The sequence below is a fragment of the Podarcis melisellensis genome (assembly GCF_964234715.1).
Source record: "Podarcis melisellensis genome assembly, chromosome: 12".
In the NCBI taxonomy this organism is placed as follows: Eukaryota; Metazoa; Chordata; class Lepidosauria; order Squamata; family Lacertidae; genus Podarcis; species Podarcis melisellensis.
In genome coordinates, this window is record NC_138544.1 from 35315037 (window position 1) to 35328791 (window position 13755).

The 13755-nt window shown below is 46.4% G+C and overlaps 1 protein-coding gene across 3 annotated transcripts in view; it reads right to left on the minus strand.

Moving 5' to 3' along the window:
- Positions 1-13755, minus strand: part of ZNF804B (zinc finger protein 804B) — a 307240-nt gene that overhangs the window by 197391 nt on the left and 96094 nt on the right. The window contains exon 1 of one of the 3 annotated variants that reach the window (XM_081931481.1): positions 4317-5380. The exons of 1 other annotated variant lie outside the window; for it this stretch is intronic. In XM_081931481.1, the coding sequence (XP_081787607.1) occupies positions 4317-4424 (108 nt within the window). In that variant the 5' untranslated portion in view covers positions 4425-5380. Of the gene's footprint in view, positions 1-4316; positions 5390-13755 lie in introns of those variants that run through there. One more of the 3 variants, XM_081931483.1, reaches the window with a different exon arrangement.

Genomic DNA, 13755 nt, shown 5'->3' on the forward strand with positions numbered 1-13755 from the left:
ACCCTACAAAACCTAGGGAAAACCAAGAATTTCCAAATTAAGCAGACATGGTAATTTCAGAATAAAGCGAACGAGGAAAAAAATTCAGAAGGATAGGTAATATGTGAATTTAAAAGTACTATACATCTTACATCCTGTTCATGGTGCACCCCTGCCACATAAACAACAGTGTGTCCATTCATATTTTTCTGTGGGAAACAAGACTTGAGAATATACAGATGTACAGTGTGGTTGGAGGCACATTTACAGAGCAATCTGACATTATACATTTCTTGACTTTTGCATGCAAGCCATCACCACGGGGGTTTTCCCCGCCCTATCATCCCCCAAACCCTGAACAGCTTTCAAACATATTTAAAATCAGCTTTCACTTTTTGAAAAATGAGAGGGAAAGACATTTTCTCAAAGTTATTCTGGACGAAAATCTCAACAAGGGTAAGGAGAGACTAAAACACATTTCCTAGACATCACAAACGTATTGGTTGGGTACCAGGTAGCCTCCACAGTTAAGAAGCAGAAGTCCTTGTGTCGGTTACAACTGCAAAGTGAAAATTAATACAGTGGTACCTTGGGTTACAGATGCTTCAGGTTACAGACGCTTCAGGTTACAAACTCCGCTAACCCAGAAATAGTACCTGGGGTTAAGAACTTTGCTTCAGGATGAGAACAGAAATTGCACGGGGGTGGCATGGCGGCAGCAGGAGGCCCCATTAGCTAAAGTGGTGCCTCGGGTTAAGTTTCAGGTTAAGAACGGACCTCCAGAACGAATTAAGTTCTTAACCCGAGGTACCACTGTACTGGCAGTGCGATCTTCTGCACATCTACCCAGAAGTCATGTGTGTGGATAGGAGTTCAGTCTCACAGCTTACAGCCCTTGCTCTTTGAATGGTCATTACAGGAACTGAGGACTAAACTACAAGTTTAGGGGATAGGGGAGCTGCATCAGGACCAGTCTATGAGGAGGCTTAATTTTAAAAAACTCTTTAACCCATACACCAGATCCTGAAAAATATCCTCCCCCAAGCCACTACAAGCCCTAGGAGTGAAACATCCTCTGGCACCCAATGCCCATAGCTGTCAACTTTTCCCTTTTCTTGTGAGGAATCCTATTAGGAATAAGGGAATTTTCCTTTAGAAAAGGGAAACGTTGACAGCTATGCCAATGCTTAGAGCAAGGATAGTCAACATGGAACCCTCCAGATGTTGCTGGACTCCAACTCTCATCAGCCTCAGTCAGCATGATAAAATGGTTGGGATTTATAGGAACTTAGTCCCAAACAATATCTAGAAGGCATCTCATGGGACACTCCTGACTTTGAGCATTATAAAAACAGAAACTGAGGAAGCCTTTTCTCCGGGTAAGTTCCCTAAGCTCAATTGGTTAATTTTGAGGATTACTGAAGGACAACTCAACTAAGCCAAAGTAAGGATAACAGAAATAATAGCATACTGTATTGTTTTCCTGTTTTCCCCTGCCTCCATTCCTTCCCCCTCCATTTGTTCTCTCCCTTTTGTCTATTTATAGATCATAAGCCCTTGGAGAAGAGACCTGTCAAAGCTGCTCATTGTAAAGCACTATGTACATAGATGGTGCTGTGGTTTTATGGTATTTGGTTTAAGTGTGGTTATTTATTCTACATTCTCAGTGGAAGTGGTCTACAAACACAAACAAATAAACAAATGCAGTGTACCTTACTAATCTGGCTGCACTACGGGTTACACATTGTGTACATTGTGTGTACATATTTCAGCTGCTATACTGGAGTAAAGAACAAACTAGAACCTTCTCACAAAATGCAAGTGTGCAACTGTGTGCTTATGAATATGTTTTCTCTAATGTTCGAGAAGAAACATGTGGAGGTACAAAACCCATATTTAGGGAAGTGCCTTTTATTAGGCCAACCCAACTGCCCTAATTTTGGATTTTTTAAAAAATGATGGGACACCACAACAACTTTTACTTTTTCATGTGAAGTTACAGTGCCCAGAGTCCTACAAGAAGAATAACAGTTTTCAGAGGAGAAGAGATAGCAAAATGAACTTCTAAAGTTCAAATACTTCTTAGAAGAGAATGCTGTGGAGCTCAGAACTAGATATATGGTAAAGGGTGACTAACCCATTGTGTTCATTTTCACCAGTTATTGGCACTAAAAGGACAGCTCACTGGTGCTGAACACCACATCTGTCTGTGTAGCTGCCATAGCTTGGCAATTAGTTAATTTTAAAAATCCCTTTGCATCATGCTCCTTGCTCAAAATTAACCCACATCTTACAGTATTCATTCCTTGGAGCAAATTCTTTTACATTCCATCAGTTCCAACATATTCCAGTAACCTTCTCCTTATAATTCCAACTGTTTCCCATCAAATCTCCTCTGCAGTTTACAAAGCTGTCTTTGCAGTTGTTTCATAGCTTTCAGCATAGCTTTCACTCACTTTTTCCACAATCTTCCCATTCGGGGAAGAACAGCCCTGCTGGATCAAGCCATTGGCCCATCTAGTCCACTATCCTGTTTTCACAGTGGCCAACCAGTTGGCTGTGGGAAGCCAGCAACCAGGAAGTAAGCACAATGATTCCTCTCCACTCCTGAAGTTTCCAGCAACTGGAATTTGGAAGCATCCTGCTTCCAACCAGAGCATTGTACCTTCCTTACACTTTAGCACTTTCTATTCTTTACAGTCTCTCATTTATAGCTGCACCCACTTTAGCTTTGCCACCTATTCAATTATATCCAATTCCATGGAACTTTCTTCTCAGCATCACATGCACTCCCTATTGGAGAACACTTCTCCAATAGCTTCACAATGGTGGGTTGCATCTCAGAGATGGGCATTTGCAACCCTAGACAGCTCCCACCTATCTACTATAATAGTGCAAGGATTGTACTTGTGAAATGTCATCTAACTCTCATGTCACTGTTGAAAACTTTTAAACATACGTCGTGCTTCTGTCATCCTGCAATGAGCACTATCATTCAACCTCTGGATTTTATTATTCTGTAGTAAAACCCCAGTCATTAAGAGGGGGTCCTTTCAGAGATTCCATTTATTGGCATTCTAATTCTGCTTTCTAGACTGTCGTTCTGCAACAGAATATTTCCCTGATCTTTTTTATACCAGAGTTTATATCCTATTCTGGTCATTAAGACACAAGCTTATACACATTCACTGGGGACTATGTCCCAGTGAACCTAAGAGGCCTTTGGAGTAAACCTGCATAGGATTGCACTGTAAATCACCTCAGCACAACTGGCATCTTACTCATGCTCTAAGGCACTTCTCTTCAACTTACCCCTTCGGCATCTTGCCGCCAAGCTAAGGTGCAACGTCACCATATTCATATTGCATATTCTAACTTCTTTTTTTTAGAAAAAGTAAATGAACTCTCTTGTTGTTAAGAAAAGTAGACCTTGCTTAGACTGTAAAGGAGGCAGACACAAGAGAAAGGAGGAGGGGAAAGTTAGGAAAGCAGAACAGAGACGTAAAACACATTTCAAAGTATTCCTGTAATGCATGCCGGGATTAAAGTCAAGCCCTGGTTGTGAAAAAGGTTGTCTGAGGTTTCCTCCTCTTGTTTTTTTCTGCCTGTGTCAATTTTCTTTTGTACATTATTTTGTGAGCCTTAAAAAGCAGCTGAAAATACTTTAAAATAAATAAGAAGACTTTACAAAACAAAAAACCCCCTCTTCCTTTAAGCATTCTATTAATTCCACTAAGCACCACTATCATTCTCTCTGGCCCACATACTGCTTGTTTCCTTTCCTTTGCCTCTCTTACATGGCCTTAAGGACAACTGTTGTCGTTTTCAGTGGTCACTCCCAGACGCTCCCATGGCTTTCTTCTGGCGTCTAACTTTCCGTTACTCCTGTTACCCCCACCCACAAGGCTTCCAGTTCTTCTCCACCAACTTTCCGCGGCCACATATCAAAGTCGCTCTAACTTTTTTTCTGCCAGCACCGTGTCCATCTGTGGCTCACCGGAGCCACAGCGCCAAACGCCCTTTTCCCCTAAGTAATCCGATCTATATTCCTCACCAAGACAACCGATACGCTCCTAAACCCCCGAGTCTTAAGCCTGTTTCGCCGGTGGATTCGGAAGGAGAAAACTTTGCAGAAACATTCAAGAAGCTTCCCCCCCCCCTTAAGTCAGCTTAAGCAACAAGATGTAACCAAATGGACCCAAGGCAGCAAAAGTGCCCGCGTCTTCTCCCCGCCCCCCGTAGATGACCCCAGCCGCTCCTACGAGAAACGTGCGCCCCTATCTAGATCTATGCCGCCTGCTCTAGGTAGACCGAAGACGGAGTAAGGTGCCAGTTACCGGAGAGGCCGAGCCGTTTTTGCAGAGCGGTCCCCTGAAGATCCCTTTAATGCCCCGGTAGTGCCCGTTGCTGAGATGCCTGGAGCTGATGACCAGGTAGCACGCCATGCGGGTCCGGGCGGGGTTGAGAACGGGGCAGTGGGTCAGCCCGCCAGCAGACGCCGGATCTGGAGGGGGGCGCGTGGCGGAAGCGGCCGGGATCCTCTGCAGCAGCGCGAGCCGCCCAGCGCCGCCGCTCCTCCTGCCCTCGGCGGGAGCAGAACCCCTCAAGGCGCAGCAGCCGCTACCCGCCCGCCCCCGGTCTCTCGCTCATCCAGCGCCCGGGTTCTCGCTGCCAACAGCAGGCTGTGTCGAAGGAAGCAGCGGCGGCGGCAACAGCAGGAGCAGCAGCAGCCCGAGCGCACTGTAGGGAGCCGGGGAGCCAGTCCACATGCTGCTCCTCTGGGTAGCTCCGCCAAAGAAGAGACGGGGAAAAGATGGAAAGAGCGAGCGCGCAACTTGGCGGGAGGATGGGAGGCGCCGCCGCCGCCGCCGCCGCGCTTCCTCCCCACCCACCACCCCCTTTCTGGACTCGCGCCTCCGCGCTCGCTCTCTTCAGAGCAGGTTCCTATGGAGGCACGAACAGCCAGAGGGGAGGCTCTCGGAAGCAGCAGCAGCAGCAGCGGCTCCCCATCGCTTTTCCTGGCGCCGCGGCGAGGGCTGGAGAGATGAGTCCCCGCCGGCACCACAAAGTCCTTCGCACGCCGCTCGCTGCAGGCTGTGCCAAAGCCAGCCAGGGACTCCCGCCGCCTCACCTTTTAGCGCGCGCGAGCTGGCGTGGGAGAGAGCCGCGGGGGGCAGGGGGGAGGAAGGAGGGAACGGAGGGCGCGCGCCAAGCAGCGCTTGATCCCCCTCTGCCCCAGTAATGGCCGCCCAGTGGGAATTTGGAAAGGGGCAGCAGGTGGAGGTCGACGGTCCCGCGTTTCTCCTCCTCCCTCCCTCCCTCTCGAGAGAGCGGAGGGGAAAGCAGTCAGGCATTCGCCTCAGTGGAGGAGGCGGGAATCGCTCAGACGTGAAGGGAACCCCTGGCAGCTCGCCCCCCCCCCAAAATAAACACGCCTTGGGCAGCTCAGGGTCTAGGAAGGAGAGTCACATCCTGCGCCGCTCCACGTCCTCAAGCCTCTTCTTGCCGTCCCTAAATTCATTGAGGCGGTGTTGTTTTCCTTGTAGGCTGGGGGGCTTTGAAACGCTCCATATCCACGTCAAAAAGACGGAGCAGCCGTCCTAAGCGGAACGAGATGGAATCCCGCATCTCCCCCAAGATACGCGCGCGGCGCCGCCTGACAATCGCTCCGCTTCTCGTTCCTCTCGCTCCGTTTTCCTCTCACGGGGCCGCCCTCACCATCCCGCGAAAGGCGCCGCCAAGAACTCCCCTTGAATTAGCTTCCCTGCCTCGTCAAGCAGCTTTGCCTCCTGCGTTTCCCTTCAGCTCCGGGCTGAAGGCGGGAAATGCCAGCGCCAGAATAAGGCCCGAGATCCGAAAGGATTAGTGGCAGAAAGAGGAGGGAACGGAAGGGATGGCAAATGCTGGCTGGAACTTCCAACTCTTGCTTCGCGCTATAAAACCTCGCTTCGCATCGTTTAAAAATAAGTTAACAAGCGCATCACAGGGTGTTTGGGGGGAGTGGGGGAGCAGAGAGGGAACTCAACTCTTATGGCAGCCCTCTTGGTCCAGTGATAGTTTGTGCCAAAAGCTAAAACCTGTGGGACACTTTTATTATCACATGCCCTCTCCACATTTTTCCTCACAACAACCCTGTGAGGTAGGTTAGGCCGAGTGGTAGGGACTGGCTCCAGGTTAGTCAGGGAGAATCATGTCTGATTTCAGGAGGGCCAGTGTGGCCATGTGACTGTGGGTGCCCAGGGCTGCGGGTGTCATGTGGTGTGCATGGCCCTGGCACCGAAATTTGTGGGTGCCCGGCCCTTTCGTGGGGAATTTTTTGGGTGCTCAGGCACCCAGGGCCCCAGAGAGTTGGCAGCTATGGGTGATTTGAACCTGAAGCTCCCCAGTCCTAGTCTGACCCATTATTACACCTGGCTGGTTTTCAAACGTAACCTATAAACAGCATAAAGAGCCCTGCTGGACCAGACCAAAGGCCTATCTGATCCAACATCCTGTTTACCTCCTCAGAGGCCACCCAGATGCTGCGTGGCCCACAACCGGAACTTGAGTACAGTAGCCCCTCACTGTCATTCCCCGGCAATGGGCATTCAGAGGCATCCTTGGGATCGGGCTTTTTGAGGGAGCACTTCCTACCACATGGGCCTGCCCAAACGCTTCCTTCTTCATCAATGATTCTCCTCTGGACCGCCATCTGAAGTTAGGCAGATGGAAATAGGCAGAACTTTTTCTTGAGCATGGTGTCCCGCATATGGAATGCCCTCGCCAGAGAAGTTTACCTGGTGCTATTTTTGATGTGTTTTGGGCAATAGGCAAAGACTCCCACTTTTGGCCAGGTATGCCAGAACATTTTATAGTTTGGTTGTTGGGGTTTTGAATTTTTATTTTATGGCTTCTGGATTTTACTGTTGTTAGTAAAATCAGCATCTGCAATGTTGCATTATTCTTTTATTCTTCTGTTTTCATGACTCAAAATTGTACACCGTCTCAGGACTTTTATACTAGGGAATGGTTTATAAATTCACCAACTGTTTCTGAAGTTAAACAGGCCCTGACATTGCACACATTCTATCATATGCATTAACAGACATTCTCAGAAGGGAAAGTTGACTCAGACTACAGGCAGTACCTCATTTCTCTTTTGAGAACAGCTTTATTGCTTTTTAACCTGTGATTATTTGTATTGTTGTATACACCGCTATGAAAGTTTGTAATGTTTAACAGCCCATAAACATTCAAAATAAACAAGTAACTGTGCAATCCTGCACATGTCTGTTCTGAAACAAGTTCCATTTAATTCAATGGGACTTATTCCCAGGTAAATAGGCATAGGGTTGCAGCCTAAATAAACTGAACACATTTCCCTCATCCCTGAGTAGGTCAGATGCTGGGGGGAAATCTCTGGAGAGCTGCTTCTACTCAGAATACAGTTAAATGGAGTAATAGTCTAGCTGCATAAGTTCATAAGGAAAACCTTCCTGACATTTCTAGACAGACCTGAGCCCAATTTTTATTTCTAGAAGTATTTTTATTTCTGTTCTGCAATCTTTGCTAACCACAAGCCCAAGACAAACCAAATAGAAAGAGCTGAGGAGTAATTCATTTCCCAACACCGTGCAAAACATTTTCCACAATATTTTCTTCCACATGAGTATGAACCCACAGTAGAAATAAAGCAGAATCTCTAATAATGAAAGGGAAACTTAAAAAATTAGAGGATTTCAGGGCTAATCAAGTTCTCAAATAAAATAAAATATCAATATTTTACTTGTAATGATCATCACATCCACTACCCCCCCACACACACCTAATTTCTGGAAGGTAGGTAGGTGCCTGCATATAAGGAGCAATTTACAAGCTAAATAACTGACACAGTTTTGCAAGCATGAAATGCTTCCAACATTAAAGCAGTTGAAAACAGGTTGCTATTTTTCTCCTCTGCAGGGTATACACACCATCAATCTCATTTAGCTTGATATGCAAACTCAGCTTCCTTTCTTCAATACACAAGCAATGTCTCTGCAGCCCTAGTGTAAATACTGCATATATTCAGCTAATTTGGTTAAAGCCCCCACACAGTCTCAGCAATTAACTGGAGGCAACCCATTCTCCCAGATGTGTCTATATAATTATGAAACTACCACCATAAACAAAAATTGCACAGGAACACATCCTTTAACAATCAGAATTAAGCTAAAGTGTGGCTGTACTGTTAGGCCCCAATCACTCCAAACTTCAAACAATTCAAAGTGTTAGTGCTGACCCTTAAAGCCCTAAATGGCCTCGGCCCAGTATACCTGAAGGAGTGTCTCCACCCCCATCGTTCTGCCAGGACACTGAGGGCCAGCTCCAGGGGCCTTCTGGCGGTTCCCTCACTGCGAGATGTGAGGTTACAGGGAACCAGGCCGAGGGCCTTCTTGGTGGTGGTGCCCTTCCCATCAGATGTCAAGGAAATAAACAACTATCTGACTTTTGGAAGACATCTTAAGGCAGCCCTGTTTAGGGAAGTTGTTAATGTTTGATGTTTTATCGTGTTTTTAATATTCTGTTGGGAGTCGCCCAGAGTAGCTGGGGAAACCCAGCCGGATGGGTGGGGTTTAAATAATAATTATTATTGAAACTCCAAAGTATTTAAAAAGAAAGATCATGCTATTTATGCGCTTTGGCTTTAATTTGAGACACACATATCATTCCGGTCGGAATCTGTGCCAAAAGTAGCTCACTTACCTCCTGCCTAGAAATATAATTATGATGAAGCTTTTAAGTTCAAAGAAGATGAAATGCTTTGTGGAATTATACATGTTACCAGTACCATACATGTAACCTGCCTACTTTTTCCACTGACCTGAATGCTTGAGATGCAAAACTTAAAAGCCCATCCACAACTGCATACTTGCCATTCATAAGCACTCATTCTCTCAGAATTATGGTGGTAGGGTTTTAAACATTTTGAAAAATACATACTGTACATACATCCACCAAGAACTTTGATGCTGCATGTCCTAAGGTATTCATGGGAAACCTTGATGTAGGATTGATATGTAGCTGAGAGAATGAAAGATCAGAAGCAAACTTCTCTGTTTATTTAAAGATAGCAATCTTTAAAGATATCAAAAGTGCTGTGATTGAATTGGTGTATTTGTTCAAAACCAGACTGCAATTTATTTTTTAAAAGGAAAAGGTTCGGACTATTAAGACCCTTAATTATTACCTTTTCATTTTCCTCTTAATGTAAAGTGGGCATGGTTGATTACCTTTTCAAACTAACAATGGAACAATACTAATAATTCATGCTAAGCATGCCTTGTTCAGTTTTCAGTTTGGGCTCATGTGCAAAAGAGAGAGAGGAAGAATACTGGATATTGTAAGCTATTTTAGCAAGGAGCAGAGTTGATAAAGGCAAGAATGGAAGATACAGATGGGAAGCCAATTCTGCATAGGAAACTCTGGTCCTGACCTCAGAAAAGCCTCCTCTGGCAATGACCTCATGGGTTATTTATACAGGGGTGATGTGCATTGATACAAAATGAATCTGTGTGATATGCACTGCACACACATGCCCCTTATCAGAAGATGTTGGAAGTTCAGGTGGAGCATATTAGAACTGTTTTGACTAATCAGGAATAGTGCTAGTATGAGGTTGCCTATCTTGTTTTGAAGGAACTGTCTTTTAAACTGTCGTTTTCCCTCTTCATCTTGTGAAGAACTGCAGCAACTATGCAATGTTGATATAACTTGATTTATTAAACCTTTAACTGGCAATAGGCCCAATCCATCAAAAACTTCTTTACAAGGACCACTAACCTGATCTAGAGCTGCACAAGGACTTTTTGTTGTGGGAAGTGATCCATACATTTTTTTTAAATCTAAACTTAAATCTATGGATAATAGATAATGCTTTTATTGAGCAAAGTCTCTTTATACAACATGTTTTACTGTACAGTGGCCTAATGGTTTCACAGAATGGCAGTATGGAGAGAGGGAGAAAAGAAAGAAAGAAAGAAAGAAAGAAAGAAAGAAAGAAAGAAAGAAAGAAAGAAAGAAAGAAAGAAAGAAAGAAAGAAAATATACTGCCACTGCTTGGTCTTTTTTTATCTCTGTAGGGATCAGCTGAAATTTGAACACTAAGATAAATTAGGCCATTTTATAACCCAGTAATCTCCAGGGAGCAAGATAATATTGCAAGCAGCTTGATCATATACAGATCATATACAAGCAGAATTACTTTTGTGTTGCAGTGGCTACAGTGGCGTTTGCATGCATAGCAGCTGGGGCAAAGCCAGTTTACTAGGCTGATGTTAGTGCTCCAGAATAAGTGTTAAACTCCTTAGGATGGTAAGGACCATGGATAGCTCCTTCTCCCTTTTCTACCCTCCCTTTTCTTCCAAGCTTCTTCTAGCTCTATAAAACCTTTAAGCATCTTCCCCAAAGCTCTGATACTACCTTTCTTACCACAGTAAATAGTGTAGGGGGCCAAACCATAATATTAGACTTTAACTACTATTTAGAATGTATTTTGGAGATGCCATTATCAACAAGAAGAAGGTGCTAGCTAGATGGACAAGCACAGAATAATTGTGACAGTATGTTAAGACAGTATGTTGATACTGTGGTCCTCCTGTACCTTTTTGTTTATCAAAGGCAACCTGTGATTATAATACCCGCAAAGCTCTCTAGCTCAGTGTTTCCCAACCTTTTTTGGGCCAAGGCACACTTTTTTCATGAAAAAAATCTCGAGGCACACCACCATTAGAAAATGTTTAAAAAATTAACTCTGTGCCTATATTGACTATATATAAAGTAACTCTCTTTAATAGGAATCAAATAAACACAAAGAAAGTATTTTATAATTACATTATTATGAAATAGTAAGTAAACAGAAATATGAAAAATTATAAAATACTTTATTCAGTGCGCAACCTGGGCCTGTTTGGCTGAACACAAAGCTGATATTCTGGCTGGAATCAAAGAAAGACACACACGTAGCTCTTCGTCAACAGCTCTCAGTCTCTCTCTGTATTTAGTTTTTATAGCAATCATGCTTGAAAAGCTCAACTCACAGAGATATGTACTGGAAAATGGGAGCAATGGCAAAATAGCTTTGTTTGCCAGAAGGGGGAACTCCTTGGCAGTTTCCAACCAAAAACTGTCCAAAGGTAGATCAGCAAATCTCAGCTTGAAACCACGATTTTGGTTAGGTGCTTGTAAAACTAGCTTGTAAAAAAGGCTTAGGTGCTTGTAAAACTAAATTCCTCCAAACTTTTGACAGCACCGAATCTCAAACTTGGAAAAGGCAAGAACAGCAGAGCCATTCAGAGAGCAGTTGGCAAGGCTGTCATGAGAGAGAGAGAGAGAAACCCTCTTAAGTACTTGACTTCAGAGGAACTCTTGTACTGTCTTCCAGAGTAGAACTGCCGGATTCACTTCTTGGTGCACAAAACACGCACGCAGCAGGAATGCTATTTCTACTTCTACAACCTCCTTGCCACCTTTTGATTTAAAAGAGCAGCAACACTTGGCTGAGAGAAGACAACTTTCAGCTTTGATTTCTGCTTGCTCACTCACTTCCTCCTGCCCCCCCCCCGCTCCAAATGCTGTCTGCCAAAAGTCACTCGCCACCCAAATCTCTCCATGCTCCTGAATGCACTCAGCCCTTCATTTCTAGGGAGGAAAAAAACTAAATAATAATAATTTATTATTTGTACCCCACCCATCTGGCTCGGTTTCCCCGGCCACTCTGGGCGGCTTGCAACAAAACACTAAAATACAATAACCTATTAAACATGAAAAGCTTCCCTAAACAGGGCTGCCTTCAGATGTCTTCTGAAAGTTTGGTAGTTATTTTTCTCTTTGACATCTGGTGGGAAGGCCGCCTGCGAGGTCTTGCCCTTGCACCCTGCGCAAGACCCACCTCGCCACCTATGAACAACCACGAAAAACCCCCGACTAAGTGCAAGGTGCATTTATTTTCCTTGGTGCCGCCAAGACATTCCCGGAGAGAAACTGGCGCCGTAACCACAGCAGCCCCTTTTTGCTCCCACCTCTTGGGAAAATCTAAATTTGACTCCTGCCGCCCCCAAACAACCGAGAAGCGGCATGGGCTCGAGTTCGCGTGAGAAGAAGAAACACTCTGCACGTGCCCAGAGGCACTCCGCTTTTCTTTCTGAGCCCGCCGCGATGCACTCTGTACATGCTCGCGGGCGCGCCTGCCTGTCTTTCCAGCCCCCGCAGGGCCCCCCCGGCTCACCTGAGGCCCCGCCGCGCTTCTGCTGCCTGCGGTGGTCGCTCTCGTAGAAGCCGAGCGTCTCGGCGGTGCGCTGCTGCTGCTGCTTCCCGGGGCCGGGCGACGGCGGGCTGGAGGCGGGCGGCGCGGAGCGAGCCGGGGACGGCTGAGGGGAGCGGCACTCGCCGCCCATGAAGCTGCTCCGCCGCTGCTGCCCGGAGCCCGGCAGGAGCAGGGAGAGCTCCGGGGGGCCGCCGCCGCCGCCCCCCCACCGCCCGCCTTCCCCGCTCCCGGCGGAGGCGGCATCGGCGATGCCCGCCATCTTCACGTGAGCGGCAGCCACAAACTCCGCTCCGCGCGGCGGAGGCGGCGGCTGCTGCTGCTGCTGCTGAGGGAAGCCTCCGCTGGCCCGCCGGAGCATGTCATTGCCGCGCGACAAGGAGCGCACCAGACGGGCCCACCTCTCCAGCGCGCGCGAGCGGCGAGCGGTCCTGGCGGCCATCTTGACGGAGGCAGGAGGGGCGTTGCCATAGCAACCGCCCCCGCGCGGCCTGCTGCTGCTTCTCCTCCTCCTGTCGTCCAGCCCGAAGCCTCACAGCGACGATGCGGAGGGCGGGCGGGAGCGAAGGGAAGCGGGCCCAGCCTCCTCTGGCAGAGTTTCAGCCCGAATAACACCACCACCGCCGCCGCCCCGCCTCTCGCCGCCCGACTCGCCCGCCTCCCTCCCACGGCACACTAGGCAACCTCTCGCGGCACACTAGTGTGCCGCGGCACACCGGTTGGGAAACACTGCTCTAGCTATCAGTATCGTTGCAGGGAGCATTTCTTACACTGCCACACATTCTTATCTAGTACATTTACTTTGAACCAAGGCAGTGAAAGGTTAGGCATTAGAACAAGGGCTGAAGCAGAATAATCACTGCAAAAGACTCACTTGCTCAACTGTCCATTCAGTTTTAAAAAGGTTTTTATTACTGTTATGAATAGTACTTAGCATTTGTTATCATGAATTTACTCCATAAGCTAATTAATCCTCACAGTCTCTTGACGTGAATGTTATTATCTCCATTTTACAAACCAAATGCTAAATCCTTATTCAGCTAAAATGTGTGCTGTAATATTAATGTCTGACTCCATAACAAAAGATGGGAAAGCAGCAGAAGAGATGCTGAAAAGTGACCTAATTTTTAAAGGGAAAAATCATCTCCTCATTTCCACTTAAGCTCATGGTATCCAACAGAGAAACCACATGGTCACATGGAAGACTTTCCCCCAGCAACCCAGCCACCTCCACTGCTTTTATATAGAGGGTCACGAGACTTTGAGTACTTTTTATTTTCATTTCTTTTTAATTATCATTTAGAAAATGCATGAGCCATCGTTCAGTGTAAGGTCCTAGTTAAAAAAGGGAGGGGCAAAATAAAGGTTTGCATTGTCCTTTCACCTTTCCAACAGTTATGGATCGGTTTTGCACATTTTGGTTATGAGGATATGTTCTCCTGGCATTTCAGTAGCATCCAAGGGTACTGAAAATGTCAGAGAAAGAAGTGCTACAC